The sequence below is a fragment of the Erithacus rubecula genome (genome assembly GCF_903797595.1).
Source record: "Erithacus rubecula genome assembly, chromosome: 3".
NCBI classification, from domain to species: domain Eukaryota; kingdom Metazoa; phylum Chordata; class Aves; order Passeriformes; family Muscicapidae; genus Erithacus; species Erithacus rubecula.
The window spans coordinates 55,993,194-56,018,743 of NC_136689.1; the positions used below are offsets into that span (position 1 = coordinate 55,993,194).

Consider the following 25,550-nt stretch of genomic DNA (forward strand, 5'->3'; position numbering starts at 1 on the left):
ACTAAATTTTCAACTGCAAAGCACAGATTGGTGTCAGAATCCTCTGCTCCTACTCCATGGCATATGAAGTAAAATCTACTAGTTCTCCTTCTTTGAACCTTACATTTTTAAGGACTCTTTGAACTGGGTATTTTAAACATGGCATTCTTTTTAAGATCACAGTACACATCTGGTGATATGAAGTCATTAAGCTTTCTTCTTCACTTACTACCCAGGCCAATCTTATTTTATAAATGAAGCTTGTGAATTAAGCTGACTGAGATCTCTCAGGCGACCATCAGGTGAACATAATTTCAAATGAGTCAAAAATGGTCCAGAATTTGCCCCAAACATGACAATTAGGTTGAAATGAATGCAGCTTTTCAAAAGTCAAAATTTTTGGTTTCCAAACCAAAATTTTTAAACTAGCCTTGAAGCTTGCTGAAGTTTAAGCAAAATGAGGATTAAAACAAAACTCCATGCAGAATATAAGACTGATTGGTTTTGGCCACACAAAATTCTTAACCAAACAATATTTTGGATAAAATGCACAGGTTCGGCTTTTTAAGTGACCACTAGTTTTGGTGGTGCAAAGCATTTTAATACAAAAAATAATAGATAAATATAAAATTTAACCAAAATCCTTAGTACGCTATTTCACTCTTCTTTTTTACAAAGAGCAATTTCTGCTAGCATCTAGAGAATGAGGAAGAGTCTTTAGAAAACCACACAGGAAACACTTTTGAAACTGAATTATTCCAACATTAGTGTAATGAAAAAACAAGTTGCCTTCAAACCTTGTGAAAGGACATGAAAACAAATCAGTACAGCATACAGGGGTTATTTATTTATCTATATACAATGAACAAATAATCTAGCAAATTGAGCACTTCTAATTCGATTCAAGCATGGAAATGCCTTTCATACTCACTGACTTACCTATCAAACACAGAGCCTGAATCTTAAATATAAAGAAAGTCTAAAGTATATAAAATGCAATTGCTTGGCCATTCAACTGTATTTTATTTGTGTGCATAAGGTATGGAAAAATGAAAATTCACTTGTCATACAAGAGCACTTTGTGAAAGGCATGTTGTGAAAGGAGGGTTTGCAAGACAAAGTTCTTTTGTTTTGAGCATATGATCTTTATTTCAACTATTACATAACTTGATAGAATAAGATTTCTGAGTTGGATTTTTTCTCTTTCCTTCTACTTCTATTCCAAGTTTTGATGTTCATGCTTTAGTTCCCACACTCTCCACAGGACAAAGAATTTTTTATGTACAATACTCTGAAAGGCACCTCAATCAACATGACACCTTTATATTTATTTTTAGGATATCACTTGCACAAATTGAAGTGAGTGTGGGGAGTATACAGTGAACACAAGTCATCAAGAATTATAATTATAAAAGAGGAAAAATAAAGAGTCTGGCATATGAAAGTTTCTTCATTACTTCTCAGTATATTTATAATAAACCAATTTCCTCTCACATTTTCCAGCTCTGTAAAGTAAGACCTGTGAATCCTCCCAGAGTTTGTTTGTAAGACATACAATTCCAAGCAGCTGTGCTTAAAGGAATTTTATAAACTGTTTTATAATGTGGCATGATAATTTCCCTGTGCAGATAGTCACTGGACACATAAATTGTTTCTTTGCCAGAAGAATACTTCCCAGTTTTGATAATGATGATTCTAGGAAAAGCTGCCACCTGGATCCACGTTAATCAGTTAACCAGTTGATCAGTTCCTTTGCCAGTGATCTTGCCAAGTCACGGATGAAACTTCGAATGTCCTACACAAAACCTCAAGAGATGTAATCTCCCCCACAGTCAGTATTATACACATACAGCTTTGCAAAACTTTACCAGCCAGCTTTACCCATAGAAAAGTAACTTTATCCCTTTTGCAGACAAGAGGTCCATTTGCCTGGGAACTTTCCTGTTTCTGGGAGCTGCCTGTGAATTCCACGCTGATGAGGCTCAATGGAAGTAAAGTTTTCCACCAGCAACACTCATGGTCAAGGCAGAAGCAGTGACTTGCAACAGCAGCAGGCAGCTCTTCTTTCACAGGAGCATCTCAGCATCTCGCTGGTTCCATTGCAGCAGATATGAAATCCTTATGCCAAGTTCCTCCTCTCTCAGTATTTAGGAAATAAAGAAATTAAGAAAAAGAAAGCCCAGAGGAAGGACTTACACCAGGATATCACTTCTCTTGCTGCACCATACCACCAGTGTTATCATGGCACATGTCAACATGACTGGGATCAAGATCAGTGTTATGAGAATTTCATCCGGTGGATCTTCCCAGTGAACCTTCTCTGAAGTACAGTTTGAAAAGAATTGTTTATGAATTCCAGTGATAAAGCCTTCTGCAAGGGGGTTTGGCCAAAAGCAACTTGCATTGTTGGCTTCACGTTCTGTGCACTGGGTAAAGTTGTCATAATACCTGGGAGAAGAAGAAAATTAAGAGAAGTTGAAATAGAATGTACATGCATATTACACTAAGAGAAAGCCATGAAGGGCACAACGCAAAATCTCTAAGAGTGTGTCTATCATGTAGATACTCTGCTGCAGGACCTCTAATGGAAGCTGTGGCTATTCACTACACAGTGAGGCAGAAGGAGACTTCACATGTGAAGGTCTGAGACTCCAGATGGACAATAGTCAAAAGCCCAACTACAGCCAAGACCTCCTAATGCCACTTCAGCGAAAACAGAACTCCCTCACTACAGACATCTACAGATTCTTCAAAAAACATGCACACAAATGTGCCAAGAACAGGATATTTTGAATGAAGTATGGATATTTCATGCCTTAGCTGCCACTGGACATGATGTTGTGGTGAAAACTATCATGTTGCCACAGGACTGAACCACAACATGCAGTACTGTGTAAACATTTTGGTTCTGTTGCACTCTCATGCAGCCAGAAAATAATGGGAAAATAAACACACAGAAATTTAGCTTTTGACAAAATTCCTCTTCTTTCCAACTCCAGCAAATGCCCAGCAGGGAATAAGTAAATAAACAATTTCTAATTACATGTTCGCTTATGAAAGGCTGGGAATTCCTTGTAATACCTGACATGTGATTTCAATGTTGCATGTGCTAAAATTTACCTGTTCAGGAATAAATTATATTTACGAGAACTGGCTACCCCTCAGGGAAAAAAAGGAAACAATAAGCCTAAATGAGTAATCATATGGGCTTTGTGGTGTTATTATAAGCCAAAGAAATTCAGGAAGGGAATGGATATGCGGGAGGAGATCGGAAATTAGGAAGACGAACAGTGTCTGGTCAGTGCATGAATAGGGCAAGAAACAAGGAAGCTGAATTATTGTCTGTCTCATTTATTTTAGTCCTGCATGACTCAACAAACTCACTTCAAAGGGGAGCTAAAAATAGAAAGGAGGGAGCAAAAATCCACATGACACCTCCAAGGACAGCATCCTTTTATAGCATCTGATGACCCTGCTCTCCCTATAGAGTCCATATAAATATGGTAATTCCTGATGATTGACTCCTTCTGACATTAAGTCCTACAGGAATTGTTGACTCAATGCTTTTCTGTAAAGTAAAGAAGAGACATTCAGTGTTTGGGCCAAGACTGAAGCCTGCTGTGTGTCTGTCAGGAGAAATGTCTGCCCACCCATGCTACACACACACAAGTTGGGAACACAGCCTGCTGAGCATCTAAATTCTCATGGCTGTGTTCACAGAAAAAGGAAAAGCCTCACAGAAAGGGCCTTCTGCAAGTTCCTTGCAGTTCTCATTCTCAAGGATTTTGGACCAATAGTGCCCCATTCATAGACACATTGGACAATCTAACACCAAACTCCAGATGAATATGTATATGCACACAATGTATGTATATTTTAAGCAAAGCTACTAGAAAGGAAGCTTTTGTGACATCAGCAACCATAGGAAAACAACAGGAAATAAGCTAAAAATAAAATACAAGTATCAGCTGCTTGCTATTTTAACAGTTTCATTCTTCTGTGTGACCTGATGGATCCATTCTTTGTGTCCTTGGACTAAATTAGAAGCTGGAGATGTCTAGTTGAATGGGGGACATACAGTCCCAGAGGACCTGAAGAGCAGCAGGTCTGAAGGCCACAGGGTTCAGCAGGTTGCAATGCAGAGATGGAGGAGCATCCAGCTGCCCAGACAGGTCAGTGCTCCATCTGGCACAGGCACCAGGCAGGACCCCAAAATGCTGGACTCTGCTCCAACCTGCTCTGGGCCATGCTCTTATGGGAACCCTTGTGCCATCAACTGCTGCTGTTACAGACAGCTCAGTAAGAAAACCAACAATAAGTACATTTTTTCTGCATAAAAGTACCCTAAGCTCAAATATTTGATGATAGAATTTTTTTCCTCTGTGTTTAAAATCCTACAGAAAATTCAGTGTTTTATCAAGAATTCTGTAGATTTTTTTTTCTTAAATGTTAGGTGTTGTGAAAAAAATAAAATTCCCATTGATTTTTGATTGCAAATACAACATAGCTAGAAAAAGCTGTTTTAAGTGCTGCCAAAAGGCTAGATAAAAATAACTTGTGACATACACTGTATTTGAAATAGTGAATCCCTAAGAGCCAAAGTAGAGTAAAAATGTTATCATAATAGCTGGAATTCTGTACAATTTTTCCTTAAAACCTTCTCCCATGAAAAAAAAAAAGGGGGAAAAAAGCTACCTGCACTATAACTCTCAGTTCACCCAATTGTGAGAAGGTACATCAACTAAAATCTCAGCTGCTGGAGAAGTGCATGTCTGCCAATAAAGCTGAATTCACTTAAATATTTGTGTAGTTTAGTAATTTAGAGTTTATGCACTGCAACAGAAAGTTCGTATTTCAAAAAAAGATTCTCTGAATGGAACTGTGGATCAGCTGCCTCAGAGGGAGCAACTGCATCCTCATTACTACAGCAAGGATGTTTTTGTAGCCGACCAATTGGTTTGCAAGTTGTTGGGCTTTTTTAAGAGGGAGATGGGGGTTAATAGGTATTTAATTCCAGTTCAATTCTCCTACACTTAGTTCTTTTATGCCTTATGTAGTTCTTTTTATTCAGATGGTAAAGGCTGGAACAGGAAACCTTTTCACTCTGTATAATAAAACTGCTGTGACAAAGATGTCCTGGCTTCTGACTGGAGATACTCCAAGAGGAATGCATTGAAGTTACACAATTTGTGAAAGGAAAGAACAAGAAATGGTAGTTTCTACTTTTTCCCAGAATTAATAACTGGAGAGCACATTGGAGCTCAAGCTCCTTCACCTCTCAGTTTATAACAGGGTGTGAGAACATTCTTACTCTTTGTGCTGAGACACATTTTCATCTCTTTCAGGCTAGCTACAAGAGACATAGGCAGCACTCAGGAAAGGGATATTCACTGGGAGCCAGGGCACAAGCTTTGTGACAAATGGGCCAAAAAACAACTCAGCTAAGTAGTCCAGTAGAAAAAAAAAACAAAACAAAACAATATCTAAGCATAGTCTGAGCAGCAAAATTCATATAAAGATGAATGCACTCAGGACAACTCTAGTTGCTATTGAGGAACCAACTCCTTGGTCATACTGCACAATATTGGAAATACTTTCAGAGAACACAAAAAATAATTCCTTTCAGAGCAACCTCTTAGCTATAACACATTTTTCATGAAAGACAATTTTCAATACTCTAGAACAATACTTCATTTTCAGAGTACACACACTTTCTCTCCTGTACTATATCTTTCCACTAAACCAGATAATAACATTTGTGTCACTGGTTTGGAGGTTTTTTTTGGCTGAAACTGTGGAAGATTTTATTTTGTGAGTATTTTAGCCATGAGAAAATATATTTTTACTATAAAACATATTTTACCTATAACCAAGGACCTGGACAGTAGGCAGTTATTATGAGGAATGATAGTGGACACATTTGCCTTAATGGGACAGTGTTTCATGTCTATTTAAAAACATGAATGCTATCTAAATAAACAGCAGGATTTATTACGTCCCATCCATCTCAGGGTACACAGTTGCCTCTCAGGGCACTTCTCAGTCTAAGTAGAGCTTGAATCTCATCTGTAGTTTCCCACATCCCCAAAGAGGAACGTGGTAAATTCTTGCTCTTTCTTCCTCAATATCCCTGCACAGGAAAACTGCAGATTGTTGGTTTACAAAAGCACAAAACCCACAACCGTTTCCTCCACATTTTTGTGAGACTAAGAAAACAAATAGATTGTTTAACTGAGAGTTTTAACAAACAAACATTTTCCAATGCAAAATTGTTATTTGAAAGAATCCCAAACAATTCTCAGGAAGCCAAATACAAAATATACCAAATATATATGCTACTTAAACATTTGAGGCCATTTTCTGGCTGCAGCCAGTAGACCCACTGTCAGTTCCAGTAGGAGAATCTTTCCACCTCTCCAGCACTCATGGATAGACCACCACAGAGATACTCAGCACAAAAGCAGTCAGCAATGTTTTGCAGTTGTTTGATGAGGAGGGCCAGGAATTAAAAACCAAAACATCACACTTTCTCTTCCCCACTTTAAATAAATCAGTTTCATGATTACTGATATAATTGTAGTAGTACAAGATACATTTAATACATTGTGAGTATTTTTTGTTATTTTGAGTCAACTAAATACTCAGAATACAATGAAAAATCTTTCTAGTATAACTGAGTCTTGATGCAAACTAGGTAATAGATACACCAGGGACATTCACTCCTGCTATTCTACAATCCCAGACAGCAATCTAGAGGCACTGCTCCAGGACACTACAAGTCATGTTTTGAATTCTAATAAAGATGCTTTAAAACTATTTGCTTTCGCCCAGATTATTGAATAAAAAATCTCTTTATACACAGTCATATATAATATTGAATTATCAATTGAATTACCCTTGTAACCTCCTCCCAGACTGGAATATGAATGCCAAAATGTAAAAATACTAACAAGAAATATATTACAATGAGAAAGACTTTTCTCTCAGTATTTCCAGGTGAAGTGGAGGCAGTAAGTAGCAAAAAACTTCACAAAACTAAAAAGCCTATTCTCATGTGAGATGCAGCCAGACTCTATAGAACTTCAGGGTGCAACAGCCTGGATGAACTTCAAATAAGGATCTGAACCTTAAAATGATAATTTCCTGAGGTTTCACCACCATCTTATAAGGACAACTTTAATTTTATAGTGAGTTAGGAGCCTATAAATATGATGGATATTTTTGAGATTTTCTCACTCAACATCTCTCAAATAGATTTGTGTCTGTGTCTCACCATTCCTTTAATCACATATTTTCTGCCAAGTATTCTCACAGTCACATTTTTACCTCTTTAATCAGATCAGATCTACTGTTTTGCAGCTCCAATACAGAATTCAGCCTCAAGAAAATAAAGTGCTACAAAAACATAAGGAAGGAAATTAATGAGGGAGGGGGAAAACTGGTTTAATGACAAAATTATAAAGCATAGTTTACTCTCATGTCACTAAATAATGAACATTGTGACAGATTTGCTCACTTGGGTGAAAAATAATAAACATATTCTGGTAACCTTTGAAGTAATTACAGATCTTCACCCTTAATTTCACATCAACAGCTGTCTGGAAAATGCAAAATGATTGAATAAACATAACTAAAGACCCAAAAATACACAACTATTACTACATTGTTGTAAATTGCCTAAAGATACAGCCAGAAAATAAAAATATAAAGAGCAACTGTAGATGTAAACAGTTATTTTATATACCTGACAGTCATCTCTAATGAGCAGCAGGAACAACTACATTACACAAATGTAGAACCCACAGCCTGATATCAGGTACTATGTGAATAAAATCAAATATTTTGTAGCACCAGAATTCTACCCAGCCAGAAACTTCTACTGGCAAGCAGGCTATACCTTCCACCCCTCCTGACCTAGATTTTAATGATTACTAAGTTGTACATTCAGCCCATTTTTGGAGGACACCCAGTAAGAGGGGAAGCAGTGTCTGAAGCCATCAACTGCATCATGTTTCCAGAAGCCAATCCTGTAACTCCTTTGAATTAGACAAAAATTAAAAGAGTAAGTGAAGGCAAATCCTAATCCCACAAACAATCCCACTTAACACTTACATATCCAACTTCTTATAAGCACAGTATCTCTTAAGTAGCCATCACTGATGATGTGTGGAAGAAGATGTCCTTAATAGCATGGATACAATCATTATATACCTACCCCTCACAGTCAAGGACATCAAGCTTGTGATTCTGTCACAATATTAAATTTTAAATAAATTTTAAAACTTCTTCATATGGATCAAGTTTCAAAGTTTTTGTCAAGCTGGTCAACTAGGGAAAGCCCTCCATTTTCCTAGGCTTCTCCAAAGGAGACAGAATGTTTCTGGGGGCAAACATTGAAACACATCACATGTTTTTGTGAACATCAGTTTTTGAAATTTTACAACTATATTACAGTTTTGCACTATAACATGTGAAGGGAAGCAGGAAGCTTCAAAAATTCAGATCCAAATTATAAGACTGTCTTTTGATCTCCAGTAAACACTTCTCAGTGCTGAAAATGGCAGATGCACAATGTCTGCTACCTCATCTGCTTTTTCTCTATTACAGTCAATTATTTCTCTATTGAATTCTGATTGCTTCACAGTGATAGGGCAAAGGCAATACCTGACTAAGATCTGGATTTTTTTCTTTCTCATCAGCTGTGCATCTCCCCTCAGTGTCATTAAGAAAGTCAATAGCATTTTCTGGTGCACATCCTCCTTCAAAGGCCAAGCATGACAAAGATGAGAGCCCTGAAAAGCCAATAACATCATTTGGAAGCACATTCCTGCTATTTATGGTCATGTTCCATTTTAAATCAAAGTTCTGCATGCTTAGAAATTATCAGTGGAGACACTGGAATAATTGTAGGGCATGATACACAAAACAGCTTCCTTTCAGACTCCCCTGCCAAGGAAGAGAGTCCAGGACAATTTGTACAGATGAGTGCCACACCTGTTCTGCTTAGCAAAAATAAAGCCTCACAAAAAAAAAAAGAAAAGAAGCTAGTAGAGCATTGCACTCAAATCTGCCACTGTAGTGATGGAGAGACACGCAAGCAGTACACAATCCTTGTATCTATCTCAGCTCAACTCCTTCTCCAAAACATTTCCACCCAAGTCACCAGGGATATGCATAATCATCCAAACCTTGGGAGGAGCCAGAGCCAGGAGGAAAGCTGCTAGCCCAGAGCTGCTCTGAGCTCATGCCACATTTCTGGAGCTCAAGGCTTTTCTTTCCATCCAGAGGAACCAAGCTGACAGGTGAACAGAGAAAATGTGGCTTGAATTCAGACTGGTGCTGCACAGCTGGGCCTCCAGACAGCAACCCAAAACAAGCAACCACGAAGATAATCATTTTTCTGACCAACAAGACAAAAACTCACAGGGAAAGAAATAACAGAAAGGTCTTTCTTCAGTCTACATCTACAAACAACTGCTTCATCTTCCATTTTTATGAGGATATTAGAGAGTATTAAAGTGTCACCTGCTGAGTGGAAGCTGTTATTAGACTCCACTTAGTCCAAAGTAGTTTTATAGCACTGTTTCTTCAAGTGGAAAGAGGGGAGAGAAATACCTGGCAATATGCAGCTATGAAATATAAATCATCAGTTAATCAGGCTTACACTTTGAGAAACACCCACTGTACCATCTCCACAGACTGAAAAATTAAAAAAAAACCAACCCAACAATTAATCTGCTTCTAAGTTGAACTTTTCATCATCATTTTCATAACCTTCTTCACATAATTTTTATGAGCATTTAAAGAATGCACACTTTTAATGATTATTTATGGAAAATTGGTTTTATATAAACTTAAAAATTCCTGTAAAAAGCCACTTGCTCTGAGTGGAGAGTAGCTGCAAGCAGAGCACAAATAATGGGAGTCAAAAATCAGTCGACTAATTACAGATCTTAAGCTTCAGATTATGTCAGCTACTGGACTAGTTAAAGAATAAATCCTTTTTGCAGTCTTGCATAATAAATGAATTATGTGAAATTGCAATCTAAGCACAAGACAGTTCACAAACTAGACCAAAATTGATGAAAAATTAACCATAAAATCAGAGGAACAGTAACAATATTAGAAATTAATTTAAAATTAAGCATAAAGACCATTAGGGAAGAACCCTATTATATAAAATTCTGCTTATCTACTATTCAAGTACATGATTATGTTAATATAGAACCATCTTAAGATCATTGTGTTTCTTAAGCTACCTTCCTGCATATAAAAATTGGACTCAGCATCCCACTGGTAACTCCCAGTCCCACAGGCAGACATAGAATGCAATTGTAGATGCCAGCATACTCATTTTAACATTTCTATGTTTATTTTACAATGATACCTTAATATGAAATTTAGGAGTCAGTGAAATGCATGAAAGGTATTTGTGTATCTGAGAGAAAGGCAAAACATCAATTTCTTGAATGCTGCAAAGAACAATTGTTCATCAATGCACTATGCTTTGACAACCTTTGATTTCCACTCCTTTTATATTCAGCACTTATCTTAGAGAAAACTTTTAATTTTACAAAGCTGCCAAATCTCTGTTACTTTTTATAAGCAATACAGGAATGTCATACATTGCCTTCAAGTTTGTCAATGCACCAGCAACGTGTCTGCCTTTGGCAGATTACACAACAGGCTAAAGAGGTGATTTATGTGCTTAAGAGTGCAGAAGACTGCATTTCTTGTCTTGGAACTACTTTCCAACACTGAATTCTATACAATTCTGTAAAGATAAATAGAAATCCCAGAGCCTTGGCAATTAACCATATAAAATACTTTTTTTTTTAAAAAGTGTTATTACATAATAAACTTCTGTAATTGAAACAAGACCCTGAATACAAAACATATTAGTATTAATTCATACCTATTTTGTTTTCAACAGTTAACCACATGAACAATACCACATGTAGGAGTTAAGAAAATCTATTTTTTTGTCTCTGCTGAGTTAATTTCCATTATTGTATGATTGTGGTTGATCCATTTAGAAAACAAGAATGTAGAAACTGTTTTGCAAACCAGAAGTACCATAAAAGGTGCATTAACTTTTCCTTTTCATAATACATTTTTATTTTCATTTTCACTGCCTCTTAAAATATACTGTCCATTATATATGACTTTCATAATTTATACCAATCTATCAAGTTATACTGTATTATTTTACCACCAAGCAACTTTACACAGAAATCTTATGCAATGTTTTTTAAATACAGCCTTTAATAATAAGCTCGATAAAGACTGTTTTAAATTGTTGATCTTACCACAATAAAATTCAAAAAGGTCACGAAAGGTGTTGAAACCCATATAAACTGCCAGTCCTGAGATTTAACAGCAGACTGCTTTCTAACATCACCTCTAAATTCCTTGCATTATTTTTTCCAAGTGACTTAAAATTATTATATTACTATATTTTTACCTATTTGTTAGTTGACTTGGAAATATGAGCACTGACATACTGATGCTACTTTGTGAGTATAAGCTATCACCATTAGTCCAAGACAAGAAGTCCAGGACAAGAAGTCCAAGACTTCTACTGAAGTACACATTAATTTGACTCACAGCACCCTTGCTAAAATATTGCTACTGGGATCTTCAGGTGACATCAACTTCACCAGAGTTGAAAACTCTTCCAAAACTTTAAGAAAATATTGATATTGACTGGCCACTTGGCAAATGCTAGATTTGACTCCCTTTTTGGAAAAAAAAACAAACAAACAAACAAACAAACAAACAAAAAAAAGACTAAGGACAAATAAATGTAATAAGTGTTGAAAACTTGCTGAAAAAAAACCACTTGAAAAACTGAAATCTGACATAAAAAACTGAAAACTTTTCAGCTCTTGATAATGAAAAGGTACTTCTCTTCCTTCTTAGCAGCAGGCTCAGAAGATCCTTCTCTTTTTTCATACTAACAGAACTTTCACAAAGATTATCAAAATTATTGATAAACTGAAGAACAGAAAAAATTGAGCTCTTAAAAATCTTGAAAAGATGGATAATAGGTTGAAATAGCATATTATTCTGGCATGATATGTCTCCTGTGGTTTAACAAAGGAAGAAAGTTATCTGTGATGAATAACAAATTCCAGTCATTCTCTCCCTATTCCACAGCACTGGTATCCCTGAATGGTGGCTTTTGTAGACTGTGATTTCAATATGCATTGTGATATAAAAAACAAATACATAGTTTTAGTTCACCAAGTCTGAGTTATTGATACTGTATATAATTCAGCAGCCTCTCAAGATATTGGCAAATTTCTCCTAATCCTCTACAATAAACTCATTTACAGGTTTCAAGTGAGCTCTTCAAACCAAAGTTTTGGTTGCAAAAAGCAAGATTTTTCAGTGTCTAAAATGAAAACCCAAGAAATCTCATCAGATGAAAAACTGATAAGGCTTTGGTAGTTTGTACATAGCTATGTCTGCAGAACAAAATGATGGCTTTGCATTTATAAGCAAAGTGGTCTGCAGGTCATCACAGAATTTAGAAATGCCAGTGTTCTTAATATAGCATTACAATTCAGAAGTCAGAGTAATTCACTAAAAATTCAACATCCATGAATGCTTTCCACCACCCTTCTGCACCATCTAAGATGGCCACAGCAAACACAATTTTAGAAATGCATAGCTGTAATTCTGCACTAAAGAGAAAAAAAAGTATTAGAAATGAGTATCCAAGCATCTCTTATCAAATACAGACTTTCTTTTCACAGTCATGTATTATATAAAATGCCTGTGCCTCTCCCTTACAGCAAAGGTGATATTTATAACTGCACTGAAGAACCATATTTCAGCCTCTGCATCCCTCAGAAAGAAAGCAGTTATAAGGGAATGAAATATTCCTGCCTCATGTCAAATTCTGGTGTCTGAATTCAAACTAACCCCTTTGTTTGTATTCATCAGGACTATTCAATATAAAATAAAGCCAATACATTTCATATGGAAGTATGATCTGAAATATAGATCCTATGGAAGATATTCTACTATAGCCCCATTAAGGGACCTGCTGTGCCTTTGCATTAACTTCATAGCAATGAATTAGGATGGCTGATCCCAAAACAGCACATGACTGCATCCATTCTCAGCACAGCCCTGAAACTGGCTAGTCCATGAGATTTTATAAAATTTAGGTTCCTTTCATTCCCAGTGTTTTAAATAATAGAGGGCAAGCAGTATTTCTGCCATGAAAAATTGCTATTGTCAGTTACCAGCATGATGGCAACACAAGTGCTCAAATATGACCATCTTTTCCATTGCTTTACTTCCTCACACCTAATTGATTTATAAGCTGCTTTGCTTTTGAAAAGAAAGGCATGAGTCACAGAAGGAAAACAGTATGTTCTTGGGGTAACAATTACCAGCCTGGTTTTGCCACTGCTGACATGACCTGTAGGAGTTTTTAGATGACTTTTTAAGTACAAAACTACTGTAAGTTTTGATAAGCAAAGAAGTGAAAGAAATATACGGGTAAAAAGCATTAAATATCAGCATCATCTGCATTTCACTGAGAGCTCAAAAAAAAAGCACCAACTGTATCTATGTAAGAAACTCAAAGGGAGACAATGCTACCAAAGATGATGAAATGCTGGCATCTAACACATCAGTCCTTTTCCTGTACCCCACTGAACACTGAATGGTAAATCAGCTGCACTGACCTGAGGCCACACAAAGTCCAGGTTTACTCAACCTTCCTTGACAGAAACACTGAGTTGACAAAGAATACTTCCTTCTATAAAAACTGCACTAACAAAACTGGGAGGATTTACAGCTAATAAGGGTTTTTGGTCTCCTTTCTCAGCTAGATCTTCAGGGGGAAAGATACTACTCTTCAGACCATACAGAACTTTAGGCAATAACGTCGCAGAAAATTACCCAGAGACCAGGCAGTAAGATGGCCTTTTGTTGTGCAAACACATTTGTGATTTGCAGCATTTCTATCATGACTTTGTCCAAGTAAACCATAACTGATGTACTTGTCTGTCTACAGGGATATGTATCCCACCATACATCCCAAAATACAGACAGCTCCCTCCTAATACGACACAAATGAGGAAGGGTGGGACTCCCTTCAATCAGTATTGTTCTGGATCTAAAATTGTATGTCACCCAAACATCCAGTTTCCAGCAGCCCCAGGCTGCCTACCACATGAGAAAATCACATGCAAAAATGCAGAAGCAAGACTTTCCTGAAAATATTTAAAGAATGAACCAAAGGTGTCAGTTTTCTAATTGTTAGACCATTACCATGGGAACATATTAGCTCACATGAATCAGTGGCTCACCTCAGCTGCAAAACAAACCCAGTGGTTTGTCCAAGATATTCACTAGGGATTTGTACTGAGATTTGATACTAGGGAATATGCCAACCCTATTGGAAGGAAATGGAAGAGGTGCCTACTCGGGAAATGAGAAGGCTGAGGTACTCTAATGACTTTTTTTGACTTAGTCTTCACTGGAAAATGCTCCAGACTCCATAACTTCCAGAACACATAGCAGGAATTTGGAGAATGAGGAACTACCCACAGTAGGAGAAGATCAGGTTCAAAAATATGTAAGGAACCTGAAGGTCCACAGGACCTGATAAGAGGCATTTGCAAGTCCTGAAAGAACTGGCAGAGGAAGTGGCTAAGTCACTGCCATCACATTTCAGAAGTCACACCAGTTTAGTGAAGTTCCTGCTGGAAAAGAGGAAAGAACTCCCATTTTTAAAAAGGTGAATTTAAAGGAGAACCTCCCCTCTGAAGACAGGCTGAGATATTTAGGGTTGTTAAGCCTGTAGAAGAGGCTTTGTGAAGACTTTACTGCACCTCCCAATACCTAAAGGGGACTAAAGATAGCTGAGAGGAACAGGAGTGACAAGGAGGAGTGGCTTTAAAATGAAAGAAAGTAGGTTTGGATTAGATATTAAAAAAAAATTCTTTACTTTCTACAAGTTGCCCAGAAAAGCTGTGGGTGCTTCATCTCTGGAAGAGTTCAAGGACAGATTGGATGAGGCTTTGAGTAACCTGGTCTAGCAGAGGATGTCCCTGTCACAGCTTGGAACCAGATTATCTTTAAGTTCCCTTCCAACCCAAACTACTCAGTGATGCTATGGTTTTCACAGAACATTCCTCCTCTGTAGATGTTTTGTCATGAGCAGCTGGATTCTGATCGGTGTCTAAATTTGGCTTCCTGCAGCAGTCAGTGGGGAAGATGAAAAAACTCAGATAACTGACCAAGAAAATTACTCAGTTTGGAGGGCTCTTACATACACACACAGCCAGCAGAGGTTCTTAGCTCCAAGCCTCAGAAGTGTGGGCAGGTAATTTCATATTGGGCTGCACATATTTCTTCCAGAGTTTGCCTTCCTGTTGATGTTAATGTGATCTAGCTTTCTTTTACATAATATTTTACATGGTTTCTTTGAAAACTAGGCACTGTTACAATTAGCTCAGTTGGGCCAAATTCTAACAGGCAAAACTCCCACTGATTCTGAAACTGAGCAACAGGATTACTTTTCCAGATTACATCAAATTTAGTCATACAAATTTTTTCCTTAATTCTTTTTCCAAATTCTCAGCATCTGTACAGAATATGGGTGGACTCCCTCATCATCTTCAATGGGACAGAAACTGTTTATAGAATTAACATTCCATGTAAAGTGTTGTGGGAAAACTGCACTAAGGCTGTAAAGAAAAAAGAATCATTATTTACATGGGTACAGACCATGGACCACAGCAGGTACACACACATACCTGCAATGAATCTGCTTCAGACATACAGTTAAAGAAAAAATGAGCCCTCTCCTATTCTGCTGTGAACTGAAATTTAAAATATGAGAAAAATCAGACTTTTAACATCATCTGTGTACCGTAAAGCAATGTCCCACAGCCCCTGCTTCACAGCAAATTAGGGACTCCTAGAGCTGTGAAAACAGGCAAAACTAAATTCAGGGATTGGAGGAAAAAGTTTGTTACGATCAGTTCTTTTTCTCAGACAGAAAGTCCAGATCTGACATGTGTTACATGCATTACTTTGCTGGAACTCCCTTCCAAAACACAAATTGCTCTTTCACCCTTGGACTCTAAATCCACAGCTACTCCTTGGCTGGCAAACACAGAATGACTGACTGGGAGCTCCCAAAGTAGCAGGTATGCAACCCTAACACTTGTGAGATGAGTGCTGCAGCAGTAGTATTGGCTTGGAATAAGAGAATGCCTCACCTGTAACAGATGACACTCTCTGTTTATAGATGTGATGGACCAATATTAATCTTTCAAATGAAGAGTGGATGCCTTTCCATAATACATTCACTCACTCTTACAGGGTTTAGAATAGTGACTACTGGGCAGATTGTGTGGCCTGTATTATGCAACAGTGCAGACATGGCCACAGACTTCTCTCTGGCCTCAAAAGAACCTAAATGCTGGTAACTACACTCAGAAATATTTGAGAAATGGTAATGTAGAAGAGAGAAGACTGGTGCTTGGGAGCAGACCCAAATTTTAACAAGCCACTGAAAATCATCTTTAGTACATTTTGGTCCCACATTTCCATAGGGGTTAGGCCTAGGACAGACACAGATTTGTTTAGAGACTGTTTGTTCTGGCTAAATTGTTTCCAGGATCCAGTTAGAAGGATTTGAAAAACTGTTTCATAAGCTAAGAATAGAAAGTAATCTAAGCCATTACAATAAAGGACATTTTTCCAGGTTCATGTAAGACAGCTCTGGGCACTCTTGTCTTCATCTGGCCATTTGCTTCAGGAATTAGTCATACCTGGCCTCTCAGCTGTAGTCCCACACCAGGATTTATCACAGCACACTAAAAAAAAAGTCTGGACTGTTAATAATGAATTTTGGTTTGTGGACAGTAGCTGATTTTACATATTCAGCTGTAGTTGCCAAGTATTAAGAAGATAATACAGAAATATAATACATAGTTATTATATGTAATGCAGCACTAATAACATACATGTTACTCTAAGCAGACATAACAGAAATATTACACATGAAAAATAAAAACCTTTCTGCAATTTCCAGTCTTCTTGCAAGTTAAAACTGTATTTGATTTTGTTAACTCCCCATATCATCCACACTTTAGTCTCTGGTTACTCATTTGCCATGTACAAAACTTTGAGTCTTTTAAACAACCTCATTGTATTTTTATCTTCACAGGTCTCTCTTAATCATCTAAAAGCCTCAGCAAAACTGTGACTAGGCAAACTCCTTCTCTTCTGTCAAGGAACACCTCTGTCTGTGTATTGAAGGTTTTACCTTTCTTGTAAGCTGTTTCTGGTTGGCCTTCATATACTGATTTCCAAGCTAGAACCACTGAAACCAACCACATCCAAATGACTTTAAATATTTTAAAATCCCACTTTGATACCTCATCATATTTAAGCTTTCAAATACCTTTGGACAACTTGACCCAGAGTATTTGCATCCTAATTGCAATTAGGATACTAACTGCAAATCCTCACAAAAATGTACGAAAATTAGAAGGAAAACTTTCTTCTAATAGTGTTCCTGTAACTCTTTACCTGAGAATTTACTGTTTACATGTGATTATTTCACGTTTGCAGCAAGATCAATATCAACTGTGGAGGCTAAAAGTCTCATATTGGTTTGCAGTACCAGCTGCCACACACAGAAGACTCGTGTGTTCAAAATCAGTAAAAAGGCTGCTTTTTAAAGAACACAAGTTTATTAAGAATGTCAGAGATGTCAGAAAATCTTACAGTTTCATTAAGTTACAGCAAATTAGAGTCACTGCAAATTCTCTCACAAATGCTTGGCAAAACACTGAAGCTACAGATAATTTCTATGTACAATCCAAAGGACAGCCACTTACACTGAAGAGCTAAAACTCCTCCACCAAACAACAAATTTAGAAAATTACCAGATTTCCATTAACTGTTACATTTCAATACCAGTTACAAAGATTTGTTTCTAAAATTAAAACTGTCATGAAGAAATTATTGCATGAAGAAACAAGTTTTTTATACAAAACTCACAGTTTTAACCCACTGTCTGATCCAGGCTGGTTAATTGTTACTGCTGGAGACTAGATATAAAATCAGCACAAACTAATACCACCATGTTTAAACATCTGAATTTTAAGTGCCCATGGCTAGATATACCAGGTTTTCATTAATTTGTCAGATTACTCCAAAGTAAGAAGTGGTTTTGTCCCATCTCTCAGGGCTCCTCCAATGAGCTGGAATAAAATAGCCTCTATGTGTCCCTGTCCAAGGCAGGAGGTTTGGAACTCAAAGATCTTTAGTCACTTCCAAACCAGCCTGTTCTGTGATTCTATATGCTTCTTACAGAAAGCATGACATCAAATAACAATGTGTATTCTCAAAAGAGTAAAAATCTTAAAAGGTAGACGCACATTTGCTGCTTCTTCAGTGCAATGAACCCCTATGATAAGTTTGTAATCAGACTTCTAATGCTTGATTAATCCTTGATTCAGAAGACAAATTTCAAAACAAATTCATGCTGCTACTCTCTCCAAAGTAGAACTTGAAACATTAAAAAAAAAGGTTTTTTAGGAAATGTGTATTATATAAAAATGTAAAAGATTTTTCTTCCATAAGAGCCTTCAATTCTTCTGGTACTGCTTTTGAGCTAAAATGAGCAAAGCCTCAGACTGACCAACTTCTTCAGAAAAAATTTCTTGTACAGGGAATGAAAACAACATCAAACCATGAGCACAACTAGACAGGATAAAATCAAGGCTGATTCTTAACTCTAATTAAAAGTTGAGAAAACTCAGACACTTCAATCGTCTCCAAACCTTGAAAAATTCTTGCACCAAAATATGTAAATTATTGAAGAAATTTTAGCAGAAATCTTACAAAAAACTGTCTGTTTTTTCACCTGCTTTAATAAAGGCATAGTCTAATATTTAGGCTCCTGTAGGTACTTTTCATTGCTGCAAGTAATCCCATTTAGTTGAGGTCACTTATCAATTCAAACAAGACATCAGCCAACAACTCTTGTGATCATAAAACAATTGCAATGAAGATAAAATGGAGAAAAATTACAGTGTTTCCTTCAAAATAAATAAAACATACTGTACCTAGATGAATTATAAAATTGAATTTGTTGCTCTGTAACATACAGATATTTATTAAATAAATTTACTAGTACCAGCACTGCAAGAATTTTCTTTTTCTTTGTATACACACACTTCTCTGTCAGATTTGACTGCAATTTCTTCAAGCTGGTTTAGAAGAGAGAACCATCTCTTGTTCTTCCCCACAGCTGGAGAGAGTTGCATGAGTGCATCTTTCATTCCAGTGCCACAGGATTTAAGAATTTACCTTTTAACAGACTGCAAGATTTTAAAGTCATCAAAGTGTGCAAATAAATGTTCTAAGAAGGAATCACATCTAAATTGATAATATGCTGTCAGATATGAAGCATTATCAATATATGGGGCATTTCAACACAGGTGCTGGTGCCAAGGGAGTCATGGGGAGCTGCTGCAACACAGCACTGCAGTCCAACATTTCATCATCTGTGAGTCTGTTGGTGATGAGCTAGTCAAAGTCTTGCACCACATGACATGACACTAAACAGGACACAAGACACCAATGACCCTACAAGAACATCTGGGGCTCAGTGACACTGTAAGAGGTGTGGTGACAGCTGGCTTGGGGCTGCTCTGCCTCCAGAGCAGCCTCCAGGAACAGCACCAGCACAGTTTCAAATGCAGGAAGATATTCTGCTCCAGGCTGGCTCGTACCATACCAGCTCTTGTTCACTTGAGTCTTGTTTTCTGAAGTGCTGAACACCTGCAGTTTCCTCTGATTTCAGCTGGTGTAGAGGGTACTCAGAGCTTCCAAAAATCAGGCATTATGCATGAGTAGGCATAGTCTTAAGAAGCAGATGTTTCATAATGCCAAAAATGCCACCAATTTCACAAACTCTGTGAGTTCTCCAGATCAGAATTTGAAGTGTGCAGCTTTATAGAGAGATGTTTAGATATCTTCAATAACTACAGATCAGGAAAAGAGATTAGAGAATAATAATACCACCCTCATTACTGTCAGTCTTGCAGTATTTTAGACATAAAACAGAATGGGTGCTGCTCACTCTCTCCATGCTAGCTGGCAGGCAAAGAAACATATGCAGCATGTTCAATAGGACAAATAATTTTAAATTTGGATAGGGCAATTTCCTATGAGGTGAATTTCTGAAACAGTGTTATCTAACTGAAAAATAGGAAATCAGAGGAGGGAACTGCATTGCTGTCAAGAAAGAACAGCATGATTCTAAAAGCATTATTGCTTTAGTGGCTTCACAGAAAATAAATTACTTAGGGATTGTCGGTTTAAAAGGCACAGAAATATAGATTAAATTCAACATGACTGTCTGAGGTAACACAATAGCAACCAGCATTTAATAGCCCATTGGTTAGTTTTCATTAAAGTGGATTATTGTGCACACTGTTTGAGTTAAGAGCTGGGTGTCTCTGTATGCACATGGCCCTACTGCAGGGCTTAAGAGCTACAGCTTAGCCCTCTGCAAGTGGCAACAAAAAACAGAAGGTTTTCTGTTTTCTGGAGCAGAAATATTTTATATGCATTATGCGAGAACTATTAAAACCAAAACTAACTCTTACATGATAAATTCTGTCAGGTTGCACCACTTTTTTGAGTCCACTTTCTTCATCATCTCTTCAAAGAATTTCCCACAGGCAGGCAACTTTTCTAACATGAGAGATTCATTGCAGAGCTCAGTCTGTTGACGTGCACCTAGGAAACATCAGAAGCACTTTAATCACAAACACTGAAATAGAAGCACAAACACATCACTCAGATTTGTTCACACAGTCCAACTTGCCACTTACATTCTCATAAGATTAGCATTTAATTTTCTAAGCAATTTTAGAAAATAGACAAAATAAGTATTTACATAAATATGTTAAAAACATAACTTGGCATAAAAAAACTAAAGGTTATCATATATTGTACGTCTTTTAAACCTAGCATAGAGGAACCTATCTAATAACTTTTCTAATCTTATTTATCTACTACTCATACCATCTCATTATCACCCATTTGCATTTTTAGTTAAAAGCTAACTGGATCTCCCAATCCCCCATCTCATGTAGAAAACACTTTTCAAGCTTACACAGATGCATTGCATTCAACTAACTATATTACTTTAGCATTGGAAATATTTGTATGTCTTACCAGCTAAAGGGTGTGAATTTCCACAGTCACAGCTTTTTCTTTAGTTTAGCTGCTAAACAAACTGTCTAGAGAACAAATCCTAAGAGTGGCTGAGGGAGCTGGGGTTGTTTAGGGTGAAGAAAAGGAGGCTCAGGGGAGAGCTCATTGCTCTCTGCAACTTCCTGAAAGGAGGCTGCAGCCAGGTGGGGTGTGGTCTCTTCTCCCAAGTAACAAGCAACAGAACAGCACAAAGTTCTGCCAGAGGAGGTTTAGATTGGATATTAGGAAAAATTTCTTCACCAAAAGGGGTGGAACAGGCTACTCAAGGAGGTGGTTGAGCCACCACCCCTGGAAGAATTTAAAAGTGTGTAGATGTGGAACTCAGGGACAAATTTTAGTGGTGGACTTGGCAGTGTTGGAGAAACACTTGGGACTCAGTGATCATAGAGGTCTTTTCCAACAGAAAGAATTATATAGTTATATTAATTCTGTAATTATATGAATTATCTATAGTTATCAAATGAAATTAAAATTACAGCATATAGCTACTTGCAAAGAAAGAGACTTGACCTTGACTTGAGCAAGCCTGCATCTTTTTCAACCTATAATGGCAACTCCAGTATATTTAGTCAGTTAAATGTTTTTCTCATCCAGCACGCCTGCACTGGAGTACAAAGACAATATTTTGATGTTTCTTATACTTTTCAGAGTAATGTGTTTGATTTTGATAAGCCTGAAACATGTTTTTTTTGACCAAGCCATTAAACGTCTTCCTTTACAGATGCCACTATTTTGACCATTCTAATGCATAAAAAATGCATTAACATTGAAAATTACCTGTAAATATATGTATAGAAACATCTTTAATACAAATGCCTACATTAAATTAGTAATTTAAAAACTGTGTAATTTTTCCTCTTCACAGCAGCTCAAATCCAAGAAATGTATTTGCAGTTTAACTCCAGCTGTCACAGCTGACTCCTCAGCTGGTGGTCACTCTCCCCCTGATGCTGTATGACAAATGACAACCATCTCATCTGGCCAAATAAACACTTTGCTTTCACATATTTGCCAGGAGCAGCAGGCCCATAACAGGACAGCCTATGCTGCACCTGAAATAAGTCTCCAACTTCCTACAGACCACAAACCTCTCCAGGTGCATGGCTCACTTACCTGGGACCTAATCCCTGCTCCTTCATCATATCTGACTGTCAGTGCTCCTAAAGCTGTCATGAAGCCTTCATCCAAAAAGCCAGAACTAAAATTAATCACCAGTGATAGAAATGGCAAAAATTACCACACAGGGGCAGCACAATTTTATCCAGGAGAAGTTAGCAGGTTAACATGGATCCTGCCTGCTTAAGTGTTCCTGTTAATTCATCTGGCAGCTGCAGCAGTTACCAGTTACACTTTCCTCAGCTAGACCTGCAGATGAATGCTAAAACCTGCAGAATTCAAAACCACATGAAAATTGCATAGCTCACAACTTAAATCCTGCACTGATGCTTTGGCAAAAGTTACACAAAGCTGCTCTTGCTGGCAGGGTATTCTAAATAGCCAGCTATCATTTGATTTATAACCAAATCCAACAGACTACAAGTTTTTCTTCCACTACATCACGTGTGCTGACAATTTAATCCAGCCCCTTCCCAGCAGGGTGCCTGAATGGATTTTCCATGCCCTTGGTATTTTTGGTTGTCTGCATTTAAAACTGTAATATTTTTCAGGGCCATTTAAAAAAAAAAACCTCTATCAGAGTCATTTGAGCACAATCTGATGACACAAGGGTTTCTGTCTAAATCCCTGACCAAAAGAGATCAAAATAATGGATAATTCTGCAGTTTCACCATTACTATTGAGAACAACCTTTACAAAACACTACAACACTCTCTCTGCATACAGCCAGTGGACAAGACCAGTTGTAAAAAATTGACTAATTGAGATGAGATAGGATGGAAGGGTTTCTCCAAAGTCAACCATTAGCAAAACAGAAACTGAAGTTCGAATTTTTGAAGTGACTCACCTGCAAATCCAAGCGTCATTAGACCGTTAACTAGGAAAAAAAAAAATATATGAGTTAGATACTTACACTCTTATATAAAAGGATTAGTGTGATTACAAGCCAAGTAGAGGATAACTATGTTTCAACATAATATTCAAAATGCTTATTCAAACAATAGTTTTGGTTTTCTTAAAGAGAGTGTCTGAATGAAATAATGAGCATTTAGAGAACATTATGTTTTTAAATTCCTTTCTATCTATCCTTTAAATGGCTGAGTCAGACTTCTTATGGGATTGTATATACCACTCCTTCCTCTAGTTTCTAACATTAAGGATTAGGGACAGGGCTTCAAGCTTCTTAAAGGTGAAAAAGTTCAATAAGATAACACATACACTCAAAACATAGGCATGCTGCACATTCTAACATGTAGAGAAAAAAAATCCTTTCGTTGTTAAGCAAACACAACACAGCCATAAGTAAGTGTGTACTCACTTTGTGAAAAGCATATTGCTGTGTTTAAGTCTCCAGCTTTTGCACAGTGAAGTCACACAGTTTCAAAAACATTACAATCAAAACCTACAAGCTTCTAATGCAGAAGTTACTCTGACACAGGTATGTGCTATATTTGGAAGAGCATCCAAAGAGAAGCAGACTATACCAACAGAAGAAGCTTTCTGATTAGTGATTTGCAGTATATTCAGATGGATTAAATTAACAGCAGCCCACTGTGTTTGCACAGCTCCAGCCACACCCAGGATATTGTAATAGCTAAGAGAGACATGGCTTCAATTATTTTTGATGTCCCACTGAAAAATAAAAATTGCTGAGAAATTTTTATAGCATTAACCTCATATCAGAAATTAAATGCATGATTCCAAACAGATGGGTGCCTCCCTGTTTGTACAACACATGGTACCCCAGTAAAACAAACCAAGATACACATAGCAGAGTATCAGTACCAACCATTAATCTAGGCCATGGTCACTGGGATGTGCCAAGCTGTCAACTGAAAATTATGGTGTACATGCATGCAAGAAGAATTTAGACCCTTCTAAGGAACATATTTTTCTTCCAGAAAAGCATTAATCTCTGTCTTAGTTACTAACGAGCCAGAATGTACTGTTAAGAGCAGGAATCCACACATCGGAAAATTGTCATGCATCCAAACACACAGAGATGAAACCCCATAATACACTCTGATGGCTGTATGTCTTTCACAAATAGAGCATTTTCCTCTCCAAGCTATTAGGAGATGGAGCAATAAATACACTTGATTCCCTGGGTAGGGTTTTCCTGAATTCTCATTTGAAAAAGTGCCTTATCGACCACAGAAAACTGAAGATCACACTAAAAGCACATGCTTTGCCATGAACCCAAACCCACCCATTCTGGGTTAACAGTGTAGGGCACACATAGATACCCCCCTGTAAAATCACAGACTGCACCTCCAATTCTTATTCCATCAGTTCCTATCACTGTGCTCCACATCTTCCATAGTTATGGCTGCAGTGATCCTCACAAGACCACAGCAATGCAAATAGAGGGTTTACAACTGGAAAGAACCAGCCTGCCCCAAGTGTCAGTGAGGAAAGCAGAGAAAACCCAAATACTGACTAAAGGCTTAAAGGTTAGTGCTCAAAAATCCTCCTGCCCACAGAAAAAGTGCCTTTTGCATTTTTTTATCATCTCACAACAAAGTAACACAGGATATTTTTCAATACCCACACTGTCTTATAAAACTGATTTTAAATACTGAAAGAGCCAATCTTACAGCAGTTCAGTGTTTCTCCAGGTATTTAAATGTTGAATAAAGCTCCCTGTTGCACAGGTACTACTGAGGATCATGTTAAAAATTCAACAATATTTTATGCAAATCCCAAGTCTTTGTACCATTACAGGTACTCTAGCAGGAATGCACAGACACTTCAGGGTATATAAGGCAAAAGAAATTCCCTGTGAAAATTACTTCTCTTATCCTCTCACACAATTTTAAGAGGCATTCTACTACATTAAAAAAAAAAAAAAAAAAAAACACTGGTTAAATTGGCATAGGGTTTCTTTATTATCTGTTTCCTGGGCACTCATAATTTTAAGAGATTCATTTCACTACAGTCTGTTTGAATACAGAAGGACAAGATGAGCTAACACAAGAGTCACATGGTTGCCTTCCAAAGACTTTTCTAAAACTCCTCTACTTGGGTCAGGTCAAATGTACATGGCCAAAACACAACACACTCTAAACAGGCTAAGAAATCCTACAACTTGATGAGAAAGCCCAGAGGCCACTATAAAAGTGGAAGGAAAGGAAAAATAATGCTATTGGTACAAAAACTAAACCACCTGTCACTCTTTAAAT

The 25,550-nt window shown here is 37.3% G+C and overlaps 1 protein-coding gene across 2 annotated transcripts in view; it reads right to left on the reverse strand.

Annotated features, from left to right (window-relative positions):
• Positions 1-1,049: 1,049 nt before the first annotated feature.
• RAMP3 (receptor activity modifying protein 3) overlaps positions 1,050-25,550 on the reverse strand; it is a 37,494-nt gene continuing 12,993 nt past the window's right edge. Inside the window, exons 2-4 of one of the 2 annotated variants that reach the window (XM_079302014.1) lie at positions 23,216-23,245; positions 20,640-20,772; positions 1,051-2,427 (exon numbers count right to left, since the gene is read on the reverse strand). In XM_079302014.1, the coding sequence (XP_079158140.1) occupies positions 2,172-2,427; positions 20,640-20,772; positions 23,216-23,245 (419 nt within the window). In that variant the 3' untranslated portion in view covers positions 1,051-2,171. Of the gene's footprint in view, positions 2,428-20,639; positions 20,773-23,215; positions 23,246-25,550 lie in introns of both variants that reach the window. The other variant, XM_079302015.1, reaches the window with a different exon arrangement.